Below are 20,701 nucleotides of genomic sequence, written 5' to 3'. Positions count from 1 at the left end.
TATTATATATATATTTACTTATATTTATATATATAATATATATATATATATATATATAATATATATATATATATATATATATATATATAAAATAAGCTATAATTTTATAAATGAATAAAGTTAAAATATACAAGGCTGTATATCTATTAAGTTTATAACATAAACAAGAATCTATTAAATAAAATATATCTAAAACATAAATATCTTACATCTAATAAATTTTCCGTTTCCATTATCCTCATTATATTTACATGCTCCATGACCAGCAAAAGATTTCACCAGCTTCTGCCGCGGCGCTGCCGGCGGATGGAAAGCATTTCTTCTGCACTCGCACCACGTTAGTACGATTTCATCCGGCGCACGGTACAGTTTCGGTCGGAGCAGAGGGTATAGAACAAACCACGTGTTTTCTGAATTTTTGTACAAATGTACATGATTTGTTACATGTTGTGTTAGAAAGTGATTGTAGTGTGTTATTTTGGATGATAATATAATAGTGACAATGATTGGGAACGTGGACAGCACGATGAGATCCGCTTTCTTCTGCGCTGCTGTAATTGCGATTTGCAGGAGTAATACAGGTTGGCGAAGAATTTTTATTGCATGCGCTTTGGTAATGTTATTGACGAGGGTAATTGATATAAACGCGCTTAAGATGGGTGGGTGCAAGAAATGAGTGGTCGCAAATATAATGTAATTATACATAACAGCTTATTTGGACAGGGTTGGTTTAGCCTTTTGTTACACGTAGAATTTAGACTAGGGTTTCTCAGTCTCCACAAATAATGCATTTTGCCGTCGTTCCTACTGCGCCATCTTCAATATCCCGAATATTGTTCTTTTGCATGTTCTCATAGTCTTCATAATGATGCAAATCAAATCAGTAATACCCGTTTTAGTTTTTATTACCTCATATGAGATACCATTAGTTAAAAAGGGCTCATAGTCCAACGCATGTCTGTTTTATACTTGTTTATCTATGGTCTGTTTAGAGATATTAACGCTTGTAGTAAAGGTGTAAAAAAAGTAGTAAAGGTGTAAAAAAGTGTTGAAAAAAGTAACAATTTTAATTATTTAAGCATTTTGTACGGATATTAGTGTAACCACCAATAGACCTTATAATACATATAAGGCCAATGTACCTATCTCATCCAGCTTATTACAAAGCAGTACTATCATATTTATTCTTTGAGGGTTGGTTCGTGGATTTGTGGTAAGAGCTTTGGCTCTGCAACCATGAGTTTCTAAAACCTATTTCTACCTCGGATAATATTAGTGAAATTGCTAACTTTTCAAACCTTTGCTCAAAGGTTCTAAACCGATTTGGGCAAAGTCCATCCTTTGCGATTGTATTACCGCGTTTATCTAGTTGATACTGTTTTAAAATAATAAATTGCGCAACATATCTTCTTTTGAGTGTCTCCAAAATTTTTCTTAAGAAGGCAATTGGGGGTTGCATTCTAATAGCTCTCAATAATAAAAATAAGTGTACTTTATACTATTTCAAATAATAAATTGCACAACATATCTTCTCATGCGTGTCTCCAAAATGTTTTTCAGAAGGCAATTGGAGGCTGCATTCTAATATCACTCAATATTAAAAATAAGGGTACTTCAATACTTTTCCAAAATAATAAATTGCACAACATGTCTTCTTATGAGTGTCTCCAGAAATCTTTTTAAGCCAATTGGGGGTTGCAATCTTATAGCTCTCCTCATTAAAAATAAGGATGTTCCATGGTGTAATGGTTGTAAGCTCACAGGATCTTCGCGAGGTAGAACCACGCTCTGGACCACCGTGCAGCAGCGATGTCCATTTTCACTTTAAAATATAGATCTAAAATATGTTTCCAATTCTAAATAGCCCATTTCGGGCAACGCGGTGTGGAATGGTAATAGGAAATCTTTAGTTCATCTTATTTTAAAATAATAAATTTCACAATATTACTTATGAGTTTGTGTCCCCAAACCTTTTCTTGAAAAAACAACTTGGGGTTGCATTCTAATAGCTTTCAATATTATAAATAAGAGTCTTCCATGGTTAAGCTTACAGACTCTGTACTGTGGACGTGATTGCGAGTTCGTACTTCGCTCTAGACAACCTGACATCGGGCAGCAGCTATGTCCATTTTCACTTGAAAACATAGGTCAAAAATATGTTTCCAATTGAAAATAGATAATTCCGGCACTGCGGTGTGGAATGGCAATGGAAATTTTTTCACACTATTCTTCCCTGAATTGAGTTGGAATTTAACTCAACTCACGGACCTACCCTAGGGCACTACGACCTGTTATTATTTTATTATTAAAAATAAATCCATCTTATATCAAGAATTGCCTGATATCAATATCTCAACTAATAGCGCTCAATACAATTTATAAAACAGTAATTTATAAACAGTATGATTTGCTGAAAAATACCGACTATAAAAAAAATCTTGTATTGAAAGGCTTTTGATTTCCTTTTGTGCAGGGTGGTTATTTTTTAATTGTATGTAAATAGCGAAGGCACAAGACGAAATTAGACGTATTCGATTTTAATGAATCTGCTAATTAATAACTTCAAAAATTAGCAACGATTCTTTATTTCGCATTTGATTAATTTTTCGGGTTGAAGAAACTACATTATCGGTTTTAATTGCACTTTCTAGAAAAATGCGTTAACTAATGAAAATTCCGTCTTTCTAACATTATTGCATTGAATTAAAATTTATCATTAGTTTTATATAAATTCTTATAAAATTTTCGTATGTAGACAAGGACAACCATTGGATTGCCATTTGAAAGATATATTGGAATGAGTTTCGATTGCTATTCAAAAGTAAGAATATCAAAGTTTTACTTAAATAACGCGAGTTATAATGCTAAATGCATAAGCATTAATATAGATCGGTTTGAGAAATAGAAATTGCGATAGATAAATTTTATAACATATATATCATATAAAAATAATTTACTTTATTATTTGAGTCTGTAATTTCTCTTTAAGAACGTCGTCTATCGACTATTTTCGAGATTGATACCAACCTTGGTCAGCTTGACATCAAGCAGTAGTTATATCAGACTTTCATTTGAGATTACAAATCTTCTATCAGATATTGTTTATCGTAATCGTGATATAAAAATTTATCTTTCATTAATAGTAAATTTTTATGGAAATGGTTTCAGGTTCCCTATAATAAATTTCACGCTTGATCTTTGAAGTGCCATTTTTAATTTCCAACATTTATTATGACTACGTTTGACGCTAATTACTCCGGCCGCCCTTTGGGTGCGACTGTTTTAATGAAGCATTAAAAGCCCTATTGTCCTACGTCAAGTAAAAAATGACGGCATAGTAATTTATTTTGTTTTCTTTTTCTTCAGAATAATGAGTGTTTGTTTAGGTATATTTTACTTTATTGCCAATCTTGTTTTTACTCGCGAGGTATAAAAGAAAATGCGGAGATGTTAATACTGTAACGCCATGAGTAGTTTTGAAATGAGTTAGGGAGTAATTTAGTAACAAAACATAGATAATCTGTTGGTTAGATATAAGCTTGATGAAGTAGTAAGAAAATTTTATGCAAGATTATTGGATACAGAAAAATTGCTTGTAGTTTATAACCTGCAAGATTGTCGCCACCTGGAATAAAGCTAAATTCAGAGATTGCGTCATCAAGACTTTGTTTATATTTCGAAGGTTTACCAAAAACACATCATTGACTGACGTTGACTTTAAATTGAAAAATATATAAAGTTTAGAATGAATATATTGTTCAATTTAAAGTGACAAGAATTAGTTTCATTGTGTATTGTGAACAATTATAATTATGAAATAATTAGGATTATTACAATTACATGTAAGTTCATACCATACCACTTCTTATATATTAGTTTTAAATAATAATTTCTATCTGTGCCTTCAAACTAGAGTCCACTGAAGATGACACAAAACTATGTGTCTAACGGCCAATAAAGCTTTTTATCTACTTTTTCGGTAATCTAAGTCCTCATTCTTGTGAACATGTTTAATTGGCTTCTAAGTTTTTTTTTACAGTAGCAAGTTTCTGGAACTATTTTTAATTGGTAAAATAGTTTTAGAAATATCAATATTATGTTATAGTTTTGCAATTTCAGAATAAATTTTTCCAATTGCGAATTCTTTTTATTAATATTCTATAACAAAAGCAGTAACGATTATTCTCTTCGGAATAAATACGTCTTGTTTTATTGTTTTTACGTTTTGTTCCGTTTCCCTTGGCGATATATATTTCAAAACGTTTTTTTTTCAATGTTGTTTTTATGGTAATTGCGCAAGATGAAAACTTTTTAAATGCCCGATTTGCATTTTGTAAATACATACTTCGTATACATTTCAACGCTCTTTTATTCAGTTTCATTGTTCGACTGTATATTTCACTAGCAGCTCATAGTATCATAACGGAATATTTTAGAAGCCAAATGGATAATCCAAGTTTAATTTTGAGCACATTATGCTGCCTTTTTTATTTTACTTTATATATTACAGATTAAAGTCATACCTATATAAATATTAGATTAAAGATATAATCATCGAAGCCTATGAGTGCATCACTTTATTAAACTTTTTCACATTAATGAATTAGTGATAAATTTCGAAATACCAATTTAAAATTGATTTTGATTATTTCTGCAATTCGGTTCAAATAAATTTATATTATCCATAAAACAAATTGAAATTCATTGTTCTGAATCAAACATAATTCTCACACAAAACAAAATATTTATAACGCGAAAATATTGTTATAACGTAATTTAATGCGATATCATTTATTATTATTTTAAGGGTTAATAAAGTTCATTTATGTATATTTATATGTATATTCAAATGCATTAACGGGTGCAGTGAATTTTATGCTGCATATAGAGAATTTTTATGGGCAACAATTTATCTGAAATACTTATGTACCAAAGTAAACAACTTTTAATCAAACCTATTGTTATTGCAAAAATTGACTATTTTGGACTTAAATGCGCAATTCACTCGACCAAAAAAGACAAATTTTTACAAAACACACAGATCTCAACCAAAATAGACAATTCTCGACAAAATTTTTAATTTAATTTGAAAATTTGCTGTATTTCACTTAAATACATACATTGATTTTTACATAAAATACAAATTGTATACACCTATTCTGGAAATATCATTATACTATCATAATATTTTCTCGACAATAATTGATATTTTACATGATCAAAATCGATAATTCTTGACTAATATTTACGAATGCTGACCAAGTTTCAACGAATGTTGACCAATTTTCACAAATGTTGATAATTTTTGATTAAAATGGGCAATTTTTGACGAATATTGACAACTCAGGACCAAACTTAACAATTCTCGTTTTTATTAATGTAAATTAACATACAAAACAATTCTTTATTCTAAAAAAGCTATGATTTTATACAAAAAAATATTAAATATGAAGGGTAGCTTGAAAATTATTAAAACAAAATTAAAATAATTCAATGATATATTTAGTATTAAATTGAACAAAATAAAGACCTAATTGCTATTAACTTTATAAATACACACACACACCACACTCATATACATACAAATATATATATATATATATATATATATATATATATGTATATATATATTATAGAACCAGCAATTTCTTATAACTCCATAGTTAATTATGCAGGTAAACTAAAATTTGTCTCGAAAAGTTCTTGCAAGAAATTCTATTGAGTTTAGCGAAATGAGTGGAAATAACTATAGGAAAATTCTGCAAAGTTGGCATTCGAGAGTTTTCCAATTTCGTGACAAACAAATGCAAAAAGTAGAAGATGAGAAAATCTAAAGGCAAACAGTGACTGTCTAAATTCTCTATGTCAATGAAAGACAAAGATTAAGTAAGATCGATTAAAGTTGGGAATGGTGGTATGGAATATTCACATATAGTGCTTGTTTCTGATATAATTGATAGACATTATTCATTTATGGCAACCCTAATAGTTGTCTTAACTTTATGTGATGAATCTTTATTATTTTCTTTAAAACTGCAATACTATAGAATTTTTTCTACTGCTGCTTGATGTCAGGTTGCCCGGGGCGATTATAGAACCTGGAACTATAAAAAAAATTCCATAGCTTTAACGATAATCATTTTACAATTGAAAATTATAGTTTTTTCCAAGATAATTTTCTCACTGCAGAATATTTCACAAGTGTTACCTGTATACATTTTCTGTTCATGAGTGTTCGTTATATGCAAATAGTTTCCTTGAGTTTTTCCTTATGTAACTGAAGTTGAAAAATTTCAACATTTTCTTGTTGGCATTTTCTTATATATACTCGTAATAACTACCTTGTTCAATGTTGCGAATTTGTGAAATGCTCACCTTATTTCAAGTATTCTTATATGTATGTTGAGGCAATTCCGAGTTCAATAAATGCGTTTGAAATTCTGCAATGTAAATTCTTTTGTGCAAGAGTCATACGAGTTTCGAATATATGTTTTACATTTCAGAAAAATAGTAATTGAATTCTTATTTCATATATTCGTAGATTGAAAATCATATGGCCACTGGATAACGCTTAAAATCATATGAATAATCATTGTTTTTTTTAACTCTACTCTTAATGTGCAAATTTTGAAGTTAGCTTATGTATTTTTGTTGTAATTTACGATTGATAAATTAATGAATAAAATTTACATTAGACTATACAAAAATTAGCTATGTATATTGCATTGTTGTAGATCTTTATTTTTGCAACTTTTGGGAATTTTGCATTAGGGAATACTGCATGAATATTACTTATCGATAAGAACGTATGTACTTCAATAATCGATAAGAAAGGAGACTTAGCAATTGTCAAAATTGGAATGATAAATTTTTCTATTATTTTGAAAATCTTTGGTTCGGTTAATAGTATTAATATTTTATGATGATAGTTTAGGGCTATAAGTAAACTCTGTCCTAAGATTTTATTAATATCTTAAAAAATTAAGTCAAAAATCGAGTTTTTTCGAGTTTTAACAGAAAACTGAATCTGTTTTAGAAATTTTAATTTTAGGTACGGGAAGTTTCAGCAATTTGCCTTAAGGCACGATGCTATACACCAATAGTTCCAATTTTGGTGCTAAAAAATTTATAATCACTTGCAACGTCGAGAAAACATTGAACCAGCATATCGGATTTTCTTGCTAATATACTTGCTCCTTCAGAAACCATGTTTCGGTGCAATTTCTTGAACTGATGTTAGTTTATAATTGTACATCATATAAAAAGACCTGGATTAAAGATAATTAGAAAACACTAGTTTCTTGCAAAATATTTACTTCCAAGTTTTCTCGCGTGCGTTTGCAACATTCATTAGACATCTCTCTCAGCCAACCGATGCAACATCAACGGCAAATGTCAACAATCAGGAGCTTCCACAAAACTAACAACTTCTCTAGCCAAGAATTAACACGAGAATGCTATTTAGAAAATGAACTCTTTGTTTCATTGTATCTGCTTCGGAAGTCTGTATTTTCTTGTTTATTTCTGCTTATCTTTTCTTTTAAACTATTTTCTGGAAAATGCTGTCCACAATAGTCTATGTCAACTAATTATTTATAGTAGAAATACATAGTTACCTAAACGTTTGAGCATCGTGTGTCAACTGAATTAAACAATTTCAGTCTGTGTACCTGGAATAATGTAATAATTTCTAATAATTACTAAATTCATAATACATTACAACAATTGGAGTCTCTCCTATCAGCCAATGAGAATATAAATGTTGCAGGTCAAAATTACGAGTATATGGTTTCCTATATTGATCAATTTCATTTATATCAATTTTTGCTATATATTAGCCACAAATATTGATAAATCTGGAAATGATGCGAGTTTTATGAAACATATTATTCATATCGATAACACTTCATATTTTTCCCATAAATTTACTTTGCAGGATATGCTTTTATCTCATACATGTCATGAAACGTTGTAAATTGTATGAAAAGTGTTAAATATATAAATATATATAATCATTTTGAGTTAAACTTTGGACAATAAATAGTGTTATACTAAATCAAGCTTTTTGAAGTTTTTTAAATTATATGCAAATCCTTAAAATGTTAATTTTTCATTATCATTTAGGTACGCAATGTGCTCAGGATTTTTTTATTATTAAAATCCTAAACAAATAATTTTATTATATTGCGTACCTAAATGACAATAATGAAAAATTAACATTTTATGGATTCGCTTATAATTTCAATAATTGCAATAAAAATATTAATAGGTTTTTTTAAATTGAATTTTCAATTATTTTGCTTGAATTGTAGTATCTTGATTGTATTGCAGTTTTTGTAACAATATTAATTATTAATATAATTTTGCAATAAGATGCTTCACCAATTATTTCACCAGTTTTCAAAACTATGAATGAATTAGAAAAGAATATAAATTCTATGGATTACTGTTTTCATAAAAAATTAATTGAATTCATTGGGCGAGTATTTTGTTTTAATAGTTTTTGGATCGGTAATTATTTCAATCCTTAATATTTTCAAATTAAGCATATCTATAAATAATACTAATTTGTTATTGCTCAAATTATTACTAATTGATAATATTTATTAAGCTTATATATTTCTTCTCATATTTGCGTTATATACATAAAAACTGTATATATCAGCTGTATTCTACTAATACTTGTAATTTGTAATTTTTTTTCAAAGTATTTATTTATTTTTTTTTTATTATTTTGTAGTTGAGAGCAACAACACATCTGTTTACCATATTTCCTAGTAACTTTGTTTGAACAATTTTCATTTTCACAATTTTCTCATTTCTCTGTTATGAATATTTTCATGCCTCCAACAAGACATCTTCTTTGTAGCGTTAATTTCTTGCGAAATGTTCATTTCGTGGCGTTAATTTCGTTTCTTGCAAAAAGAGAGTATCTGGTGTACTGTAAAATCCTTTTTATTCTATTTGTTCATTGTACATTATGTTCTCTTTTAATAAATTTTATGCAAAGGTAAATTTTGCTTTCTAGGTATGCACTTAATTTGAAAATAAAGCTGGTTGTATGACGATTATTAAATATTATGCGAAATATTTTATATGGGGCCAATTTTCTGGTAATATAGACCGTAACATAGCGTTGTTGTGGCAACACTTCTCCATATAAATGGTAGTAATCATGTCTTAAATGATTGAATCTATAATAATTCTTTTTTTATTTTCCAGGACTAGTGTAGCATATTCCTAATTTTTATTTAGTAAAATAAGGCGTGGATGACTCATTTTTATCATTTTTCATCATTTTCCAAACAACCCAATTTCATAAATATACAGCATAATATTATCTCCATCTTGAAAATAAATTCAGTCATACAAAGATGTGCAAACTTAAAACAATATTGCAGAGAAAACACGACATTAAAGTTTGCCGTTTGGAAGAAAAACGGAAATCTCGTTATGCAACACAGCCGGCGAAAAGTTTATTAATGAAAAAACTCATGCATAAATCATGAATTGAAAATGTTGTAATGCATGTATAGGTTTATGTATCTTGAGTTTTCTTATAAAAAAATTTAATTTAGTACGCGTTAAAGTAATGAAAATAAAATTTGATGCAACTATTTAACTGCCAAGGAAAGTAGTTTCTTCATCGTTTGGAGTTTTTCCTTACTTTTTTGTATATTTTATTTCAAACCAAGAGCTTAAAGATGGTTGATATTTACAAAACGTTAAAATATTCATTCTTTTAATTTATAAACTACATTACTTCTTAAATTTGTCATTTAATAATATTTGCATAATTACATTTCTTCAAAAAAGCTATTTGATTAGAATCATTTATTTACTTACAGTATCAAATTTATTGCTTTATGAGATGTACAATTTGTTCAAAAGTTTATTATATTGAAACTTTCAATATAGGCCATGGCAAATTTAAAGAATATCTCGCATTTTAGTAACACTAACATATAATAAAATATTTTCCGTTAATTAAAAATGATTGAAAATGTTTTTTTTAATGAGCTATCTCATAGAAGTATTCATAGAAGTGTAATATTATCTTATAGAGCTATTAAAGAGAAAATATAGAGTTAGTTGCAATACTTTTAATTAGTTATATAATGAGGAAGAAACCTTAAAGTATTGCTGATCAAAGTAATCTACATTGCTAAAAGTTAAATTAAATTGTATGGTATACTATGGTTGGTACAATATTTTCTACTTTATATATATATACATATATATATATATATATATATATAAATGTTTTTATATGGTTTACATCAAAGTATAATGTAATTAATTAGATACTTTAATTAAATCATACAAAATGAAAGTACTGAAAGAAATTAATTGCATTTCTGTGATCTTAAAAATATCCTTGACAAAACAATTATGTTTTATTGCTATTTCTCTCGATTTTTTGTTTAGAGTCTTTCCAAGTATTAATTCAAGTATATGTATATATATTAGTATAATTCCATTATAAAATACTATATTTTTCAAGTTAATTTTGAGTCCAAAGCTTTTTCCAAGTGACGGCGTAATTTGTTATCTATTCAACGTCGGACCGATTTGTTTAGCGAACCTTATTCACATCTTAAAGAAGATTTATTTGATGCTCTGTACATTTTTGTTTTAGCTTTTTATTTGCCAGACGCTTTTACACTTGCCAGAGGCATTTATCTTGATTTTCTGATATATAAATGTATGTAACTAAACTTGAGGATTATGCCCTAAAAGTAGTGTTGCGGGTAGTAAACTATAAATCTTTCAAGTGATAATTTATTTATGCTATATATTTAAACAGGGTCTTTGGCATTGTATATATTTTTATTTAAACCTATTATATTTTATACATCAATTTTATTTTATATTCCTTGGTTGCGCCTCGTCAATACGAGTTTTGGGTTTAAACACGCAATTTCACTTAAAAATACTTAGAATTCAAACTTAAAATTATTCAGATACCTACTTTATAAGATTTTTACTAATTCCAACTTCAATGAAATTAAATATCCAATGAGTTATGATTAAAGATTGTTCAAAATCTTACCGTTTCGTTTCTAGCAAATCTTATTAAAAGAATGAAAATTATCTATTTTCAACTTCACAAAGAAGAAATCAGTTTTCTGGACGTTTCCAGTCAATTTAAATAGTTTGGCATCAAAATTGGTACATTTGTGTAATTATAAAATTTTACTCTTGGGTATGCAAAGTTTTGGTTCAACGTTTTTTTACTAAAACTTCTGAACCAATGTTCAAAATTCAAAAGTTGTTTGAAAGATTAGGAATCGCACTAATAAGTTGCTAGCAGGTAATGATTGGCTGAGCCAATTTTTCGTGACTTGTTGAATATGAGTTAATTGTCTGGATGCTCATCATTAAATTTGATTAATTTTAGCATATCTAAATCTTCATTTTTTGATTACAGCAATTATTTAAGCACATTCCAAAGTTCAAGCTACTTGCCTCAAAGCATTATTTTATACAGCTTACAGTTTATTTGGATATAGTAATTCAATAAAACATACGGTAGTATAATTTTAATTCATTTTTTGATTATTCAAGTTATTGAAGATTGCTTCTATTTTCTTCTGTAGGTTCTCAATTTTGACTGGCTAAAACAATTCGTGGCTATAAACCATCATCAATAGTACACATCTCTCCAACATACTCCAAGTAAAATTGATGGCATTCCGATATCCAAGCCTAAAGCACTTTAATTACACCACTTCAGCCGCAACACATTAGTCCATTAAAGTCACTTTCATGTTATCAGCGAGTTAGATCCATATCTGATTAACGGCATCTTGCCTGTTTACAATTGTAAACTCTGAAAACTTCGTCACATTGTCTTCTCACATGAAGGAATTTGAAATAATAGAGACTCGGGCGAAGAATGAAGTTTGTGTTCAGTTCTTTACCAACGAGGGAAGTAGGAAGTTTACAGAAAATGAGCTCTTCGAGTTTTTGAACGAATTGCGAGAAATGAGTGTTGCGGTTTCCGCAAGATATTCTATGTCGCGCAAATGCGTTGGCCGCCTAGTACAAGAACTAAATGCGTTCTCTGCTTCCAAGACCATTGTTCATGATCGTTAGACTCTATGTTATAGGATACTCAAAAGTTGTATTGTGCAATTTTCAAATGGAATAGAGTCTTTGCGGATTTATAAAAGGGCGAGGAATTGTGCCGAAGTACTATTGTTGGAGATACAGAAGAACTTCTGAATTTTTAATTGTTCCTGTATTTGTAGAGTAGATTCAATAATTCACTTACATTTTTATTAAAATATTATTCTATTCATCATTTTTAGAGTATGTGATAAAAACTGATCACTTTTTCGATGAAATTAGTTATTCGGTTAAAATTCTTAACATTACTTGAAAATCTTCTTGTTTTTCTGGGTAGCTACTAGGTATTATCATTATTGATGTTATTATTTTTTTGAAGTAAAAGCTTTTTTCCACAAAGACTATCTAATTTTTCATTTAAAATATTTTATGGGTTTTTGGATATGGAATGATTTTTCTACATGAACTATTAAAACCTATTCATTATTTTATACCTTTATATACTTTCTTAGTTTATTTTTTACCTTTAAAGCGTTGAAACCAATATTTTTTTTAGTAAACACTCGCACAAATTAAATTGTACATACACCAAAATTTACATTTACTAGAGTATCTAAATCAGTTAAACTATATCATGATTATGCATCATCAGTAATTTTCATCAATACTTTACCCTTAATAGATGATATTCAGACAATCATTCATAATATAGAATAGATGTATTCGACAAAATTTTAAGATCTGTATTTATCACTTAATTAGGTCATCGGAAATATTTTCCAGGCTTTTTAATTTGGGCATCTTGGGCAGTGCTGAATGTATGATTTTTATTAACTATACCTAAAGAATTTTTTTCTTTACTAGTCAGACAACCATTCTGTTCATTATCAAAGAACTTCTATGCTCGTTGACTATTTAAAGTTGTTATTCACAAAGTTTTTCATAAATGTTTATTTATTAGTGTTAGTTATTGAATTTGATTGAAGTCTTTGCTTTTGGAGTGACAAATTCAATCCTTCATGTCTAAAGTGGTAATTTTAAAACACAATGAATATATTAATACATATTATGCATGCATATATGTATATTTAATACGTGATTGTTTTGCCATTCATATAGTATTTATTTTTCAATAATAAAAAATGTTATGCAAACAAAATTTTTATAAAAGTTTAGCGCAAACTACTTTCGTGTGAGTTTTACATTGTATTCTCATTTTATTTTGCTACAGGGCATAAGTAGAAAATCGCGAGAGAAACTACGAAAGTTTATGATTGAGTAGATATCTTTGACAATAGGATACAATGTAAAAATAAAAGTTCTACAGTATGCTGAAATAAATTTGATGTATACTCAGATATGTCTAAGAAAACTATAAATATTAGGTATGTAGGTAGATTAAATTGTTTTATAACTTTGATTCTAAATAGCAATTAAATTATGTAATCATCCAATGATTTGCAAATTCGTGATAGTTCGGCTGCATACTAATCAAAAATGTAAATCTCTGCATGAAATTCATGAACATCAAATATTATGTTTGCATTTCTGAGTTGACACAACACTGAAGATGTTGTGTAATTGATTCTATGATCTATGTATTATTCTACAACAAACCAGAATGAGAGAATATCTGATGTCTGCTAGCAGTCTAGATCAAACAAGATCATATCTCTAAGTCTCCTCCGGGACGGTGCTATCCTCAAATCCTTTGTCAAACTTTGTGGGCTCTGCTCAACGACCGTAATGTCTTTGGTAACATACTCTAATATCCAAACAGGTCTCTTGGCGTGAATCTCTGTCGCTAAATTGAAAACTTTTGAAAAATATTAATTATGCAGACACAGGAGTTATGGGAAAACGATCACATCTGAACGTAAACCGTCGTTAATTTAACAAGCCTGGCTGATTGATACTTCAAAATTCTTTTCAAACTAAAATAATTATTGCAAAATAATATTTTATTTTTCATCATTACCATGGCAATAGAAGTACTTAGGTGCATATATGTTAATTTGAAATATATGATTTTCTAATAAAATGCACTAAATTCCAGCATAAACACAATTTTATATTTATTTTATTATTACCTTCATGAATTTTCAGAATTTTTATATGAGATAACATAAAAATTTTGCGTTGTAAATGCAAGTTTATTGACAACCGTGTAAAACTATCCTGTTACTTTTAAACTGCGCTCGTTTATCATGCTTTACTATCTTCATAATATCACCACGGCGTAGCGCTTACATATACTAAGAACGCAGACACTTTGCATATATAATATGACAAAATGTGTGTAATATCCTAATTGTCCGACCTCATATATTGCACATGTCGTTATGTATGCAAGGCGTATATTCCATGGAGCATATTATTATAACTTTCGCGCAAGACCGCCTTTGTAATACGGAACTATCGCTTAGAAAATAGAAGTACCCTATCCAATTTCAGAACTCGCTCTTTCCTGGTACTCCAGCACCATTTCCTAATATTACATCTTCTAAGTTGATGTCAAATGATGCATTTAACAAAATTATAAATTCATGTGAGTATATGAGCTAAACTAATTTTATTTAATAAAACGAACATAATGCAATAAACGTGCTAGAACTAAATAATTGTGGGCTCATACATTCATGCTTCTATGAATATGTGGATATTTTGTTATAAATGGTTTTCAAATAATATTCTTTACAAGCCATACATGTAATTTTTTTCTCTGTGGACTTACCTGACAATAAATACACTGCTTTTGTATTAATTCATACATAATTTTATTATTTTTAAATTAACCATATATGCTAACGCCTTCAGATTTAATTTATTTAAATATATTTTCATATAACCATGCGTAACTGTTCAATGAGCTTTCGATACGGTGGAGACGCCTTGTACTTATTTGAGTGGATCAACTTAATGACTAACGGATATAATTACTCTACTATACAATTAACTTATATCTTAATAATTGAGTTTAATTACCTAATAGTTTACTATAGCTAGAACTTCATCAAAGTTCACTTTACAAAATTCTGTTTTCAGCATCGTTAATATTCTCAAACGTAGCATTGTATTTTTTGCGCAGGATATATGTTTTTGATTTATTAAAATAATATTCATATACATTTCTCACAAAAAGATCATTAATCAAAATCTATAATATCAGCTTCATCACAGTGCTGTTTGTATAAGAAATAAAAAAAGATTAATGATATAAATACATTCAGGGTGAGATTGAAACAATAACTCTATTATGAAGAGATTTTGAGGCAGTTGTATGGGAAGTATAATGTATATAAATGCGGAGTTTTTGGTGTATATTTAATTCTGGTGTTTGATTTATGTAAAAATGCAACTCCACATCTGATTTATTTTTTATAGTTATAATTTTAAATAAATATTATGGCTATTTTGAAAATTTTTTTAAACCACGGGGTTCAACTTTGCCATGGGGTAATATAAAATTGGACAAAAATATTTTCGGGTAATGATTGAAAAAGTTCCCCGACCACTGCCGTATTCTATTGGTCCACGACTTTTGTTAAGGATGCCATCAAAGAAGGCTTCATTATTTTGATACGCAACCTGCTACATATGCACCAGTCATATAGAAAGAGAAAACTTTCAATAGATTTACTATCCTACTATTTTACTATCCTACACTATTTTTTGCGTAAAATGACACATTTAGCTGGTGACGCTTTTGAGCAACATGGAATAAAGTGCAGCATCGTGTTATGTAACAGTAGCCTCAGGGAGCATCTTTTACACATATGAGAATAATACGTGGATGTGTGCTGACGCCGGGCTTCGTCCCGGCACGGTGGCAGCGCGCCTGCCGGTTGCTTTTTTGTATCTGTTTCGGTTTACTTTACTTGCTCTGCGTTCTGTGTGTCACAGAGGAAATGGCGCTGATTCCCGTTCTATTTTTTGTCGTGCTCTGTTTTTATTTACTTTTTGTACTGTCATACATCCGATACCATGGCGCACGGAATAAAAATATTACACAAAAACTGACTGCGCTACGGCTGTGTGTGGGCGCCTGTCTGTGCGCGCCAATGTGTCACAAAGGTGCGAAGGATATGAGTGCCGGAGTGCCGTAAATGGATTTCCAAGAGTAGTGCAAAACATGAAATGTGCATTATTGTATTTTGTATACAGAAATGTAATTTTGTATTTATTCGATAAATCGCTAAAATGTGTTTTGCTTATGATTTATGTTCCTACAGTCAGTTTGTATATTGCATTTTTAATAATAAACTACCAGCATGCTCCACATGCGGATACTTGCTGCTTCTTTTTATCAATATTTAATGCACTAAATTCATAGCTCTATGTTACATATTATATGATGACATTACATGCAAGTTTTGCATGCAAAATAAATAGCACATGAAGCGGTTTGGGAGATGGTATCGTTGGAATTTTAATTTCTCGACGTTGAGCATGATATATAAACCAACATCACCATATTAATCAAAACGAAATACATTTTTTATTGCATTTAATCTGAATGGAACTTGTATACTTCAAGCTCTACAGTATGAGTAACGTAGTGTGTAAGGTTGCGTAAGTCAAACTTTTTAAGGAAATATTTTTTTAATATTTAATATAATTTAAATAAAACAAAATTATCACTAATTTTAGTCTTATAAATATCACCAGAATATTTTTTTATAAAAATAATCATTTTAATGGTTTTCAAAAATTTATTAATTGTGCGATTTAGGCTCATAGTCGCTCTACAATTTTAAACAGATAGTATGTTTTCAAAAATGCGATTTGAGATTTTGATGAAACTTGACACACATTGTTACTATACTTTACCAAGATTATGACCAAAATTTAAAGTTGGATCATTCAATAGTTTCTGAGATACATGCTAGGTTGATGGGTGGCTGTCTCCGCGCTCATTACTAACATTTAAACAGATGGTATGTTCTCAAAAATACATAATTCGATTTTGATGGAACTTGACACACATTGTTACTATACTTTGCCAAGATTGTGACCAAAATTTAAAGTTGGATCGTTCAATAATTTCTGAAATATATGCGAGGTTCATGGGTGGTTGGCTCTGCGCTCAATACTAACATTTAAATAGATGGTATGTTCTCAAAAATGCGATTTGCGATTTTGATGAAACTTGACACTTATAGTTACTATACTTTACTAAGATTGTGACCAAAATTTAAAGGTGGATTGTTCAATAGTTTCGGAGATATATGCAAGGTTGATGGGTGGCTGGCTTCGCGCTCAATACTAACATTTAAACAGATGGTATGTTCTCAAAAATACATAATTCGATTTTGATGAAACTTGACACATATTGTTACTATACTTTACCAAGATTGTGACCAAAATTTAAAGTTGGATCATTCAATAGTTTCTCCGCGCACAATACTAACATTTAAAGTCTACATGAATACATTGCCTTACCTATTACTAAACTAAAAGATGAGTAAGGAAAAAAATCAGATGTTATTGTTATGAAAGGCTTATAATGAAATCTTTCTACTATAAAGGGTTACCTATTAATTATTTCTGTTTCACAAAGTCGACCAGTCCTTCAATTGTAATCGTATGCTTATTATTAATTAAGTTTCTTTGTTTAACGGTACCAGACGATTTAATTTATAAATATTAGACAAAATATAGCGACTAAGGCAATAGTGCAACTTGAACAATCTTATCTTACTTATTTTATGAGTTTTAATATTATTTAATTTCACATCATTATTCACATTGTTTATGATCTTTCGTATATTTTTTTATACTTGAATCTAATCTTTGGTCAAGCTCTGAAACTTATGAGATTAATTATCTCATTGTGATCAAATTACTAATAACCAGATTTTTATAAAAACGTAGACCACAATAAATATCTTTCCGCCATAATAATGAATTTTCGCAAGTTCTATCTATAGTATTTTATCCAAACAATTAAGCACACATAATAGTAAACACGTTGCCTGATGTTCTATCATCAAACAATAACTACGCCTCTTCCTTATATGTCGTATAGAATAACCTTTGTGAGTTCAACACAAAGATCCTTTAAGAATATAAGAGAATGTATGATAACGGAAACCCTCACAAGTTTTTCCGAAGTCGGATAAAGTGTTGTAAACATGCTTCAAGGTGATCTTGTAAGGAGCTTTACATATTTGTAAGTATTTTATTTGTAATCTGCTTCTTGTGCTTGTTTTGATATATTTGTTTAAGAATATATTTATCAATAGCAACATATGTTTGGGTTGCTTGAACACATGCTCCACTTTGAATCGTGTAAAATATGAAATTTATAAATAAACCATTAGACAAATAGATATCGTATAAACACGTAATCTGACTTTAAATAATTTCTAAAGTACGAGTAATCAGTTTTTTAATTGACATTATGGTAAACAAAATGAGAAATCTAAACATCGTAGAGGAATGAAAGTCTGTTTTTAAGACAAGATATTGATTTTAATACTTTTTTGATTAACCAATCAAATCTAATTAATTAGTGTATTCATTGTGTATTGCTGAGTAAACTTGTCGAGCGTTTAAATCAGTGACTACTGGATATTCATTATTATCTATAGTTATTAACTATTCTATATTAGTTCTCTTCTATTTAACTTCACATTTCCATTCAATTTATACCGATTTAGAATTTAATATGGATCGAAATTTTCATTATTTCACTTTTGTATTATATCCTTGATAATGAAATCGGTTTTATTAAGACGTTTACGTGCCCCAAGACCGATGGCGCAGCCGAAGCAAAACCTCAGTCAATTTCCTTTGTATCACCACTGTTCGTGACGTGCGCAAACATTGCGAAAATTAATCTTGACATGTTACACGGCAACATCCCTCATCTACAATGTATTTATACGCTTATAGCTCAAAGTAAATATGATATTTGTCGAAAACACCACAGCAAGGGATTTAACTATCGTTCCAAACAGCTCGCGAAAAGGGAGGCGGTTTAGCGCTTGTTTAATTCAATCGCCGGCCGATTCAATCGGCACGGAGGCGGCGGCGGCGGTGGAGGTCCGGTGTATCCTTTGCGAAGGGTAGTGGTATGGGGTTGTTAGAGGTTTTCTGTTGTTTTGTTCGCTGTTTACGGGGCTTCAGAGCTCGTAAATATGAAAACGGCACTAAAAGGATGAAACGGGGTTACCTATCTATTGGCGTTGGGTGTATTTGTGCGAAACTAGCAGAAACTATAGATACAAAAGCTCCCGTTTTAAATGGATTTCATAAACGCACAAAAATAAACAAAAGTATTAGATACGTTGCGTGTGCACTATACGTTACTTTATTTGCTGAAAACCGAGTTCGGTGTTTTTTTTTCGGAAAGTTTTACGTTTGTTGGTATTACGATATCGAATTCAAATGTCGGATAAACGATAAAATACTACCAGTTTTTGACATTGTAAACTTCAGAAATGGTTTGCAGTTCATTTTGACTTTCACAAAAATATATTTAGTTTTTGCTATTACATCAAATTTTGCTCAGGACTTTAAAGTCTTCTAAGGGTTGTGATTATTTTTTTAAATAATGTATGTTTATACATGGCAACTCAAACCATTGCCTATATCTATTTGATGATATGGACATTATAATTTTTAGAATTCTGATTGTTTTTACTGACGCTGCAATATCTGGGCGAGGGCTGTTTTCACTTGAAACATGTTGCTATCTATACTTCTAAGTGAAGAATTTTTTGTCATTGCTGCTTGACATCAGTTGCCAGAGGAAAGTATCCTACATGGAATATATGATTTAGAGTCTATGGCTCTATCCAGTAGACTAGACCTTGATATTTCTATCAAGACCTAGTTCTTGATATATCAAGAAAACCTTGATATTTCTGTCATTCTATATCAGTTCTAATTCACTAATGGCTTCGATTACGTGCAGCTAGAAATAGATGTTATATAATACAACCACTGTTGACATTCACTATTCTGTTCTTTTCTAAATTTACTTTTCATATGTATTCGAAAACACATTTGTTACTTTCCACTTTTTTTTTTAATTTAACGTAGGGTGAATTATTGAAGTCCTTGATTCTAATTTTGTCTGATTAAATTTTGTTTATTTACTTTTCATGAGAACTTATATAAACCTTGTCATCCAATTCATTACTTCTAATTTCTCTATAAAATACAAATAATAAAGTTACAGAATTATTAATTCATTTAAAAACTTAAAAATCCTTGAATTGCGGTAAGTTTGACAATCATTTTGATTAACATTATCAATATAAAATCAATAAAATTAATTAGTTTCATATTATCAGAACGAGTTTTTTAATCAAAGTCAATAAAAGAGATTTCATTAAAATTAAATTCCTGGAGACTTCTCACTAGATAATTATCTTTTAATATGAGAATATTTTTTCTCAATCATAATGCTCAAGTTTAGTTAAAATGAAAGAACGTTCGTGTTTATGTGTCGTTATTATGGCTTGAAGTGTAGGATCTGCAGTAGATTTGAAGCGCAATGAAAAATTCTTTTAATTAAACTGAGTATAATGGAAATACCATCGCACTTTTTATATAAATTTTCTGAAGAACGTTACGTTAGAAACATCGTTATGAAATTTACTTTGGGATATGTTGTTAT

General features: G+C 29.4%; 1 protein-coding gene across 1 annotated transcript in view; it reads left to right on the top strand.

Annotated features, from left to right (window-relative positions):
* The first annotated feature begins 335 nt into the window (after positions 1-335).
* The window catches only part of LOC113367954 (hemicentin-1-like), a 251,864-nt gene continuing 231,498 nt past the window's right edge, over positions 336-20,701 (top strand). Inside the window, exon 1 of the mRNA XM_026609523.1 lies at positions 336-581. Within this exon, the coding sequence (XP_026465308.1) occupies positions 503-581 (79 nt within the window). The 5' untranslated portion in view covers positions 336-502. The remainder of the gene's footprint in view (positions 582-20,701) is intronic.

Source organism: Ctenocephalides felis, unplaced genomic scaffold, assembly GCF_003426905.1.
Source record: "Ctenocephalides felis isolate EL2017-DRISC unplaced genomic scaffold, ASM342690v1 CF-g0.4_SCAFFOLD_01170, whole genome shotgun sequence".
NCBI classification, from domain to species: domain Eukaryota; kingdom Metazoa; phylum Arthropoda; class Insecta; order Siphonaptera; family Pulicidae; genus Ctenocephalides; species Ctenocephalides felis.
The sequence above is the reverse complement of the archived record's forward strand: the minus strand, read 5'-3'. Positions and strand labels throughout refer to the sequence as shown.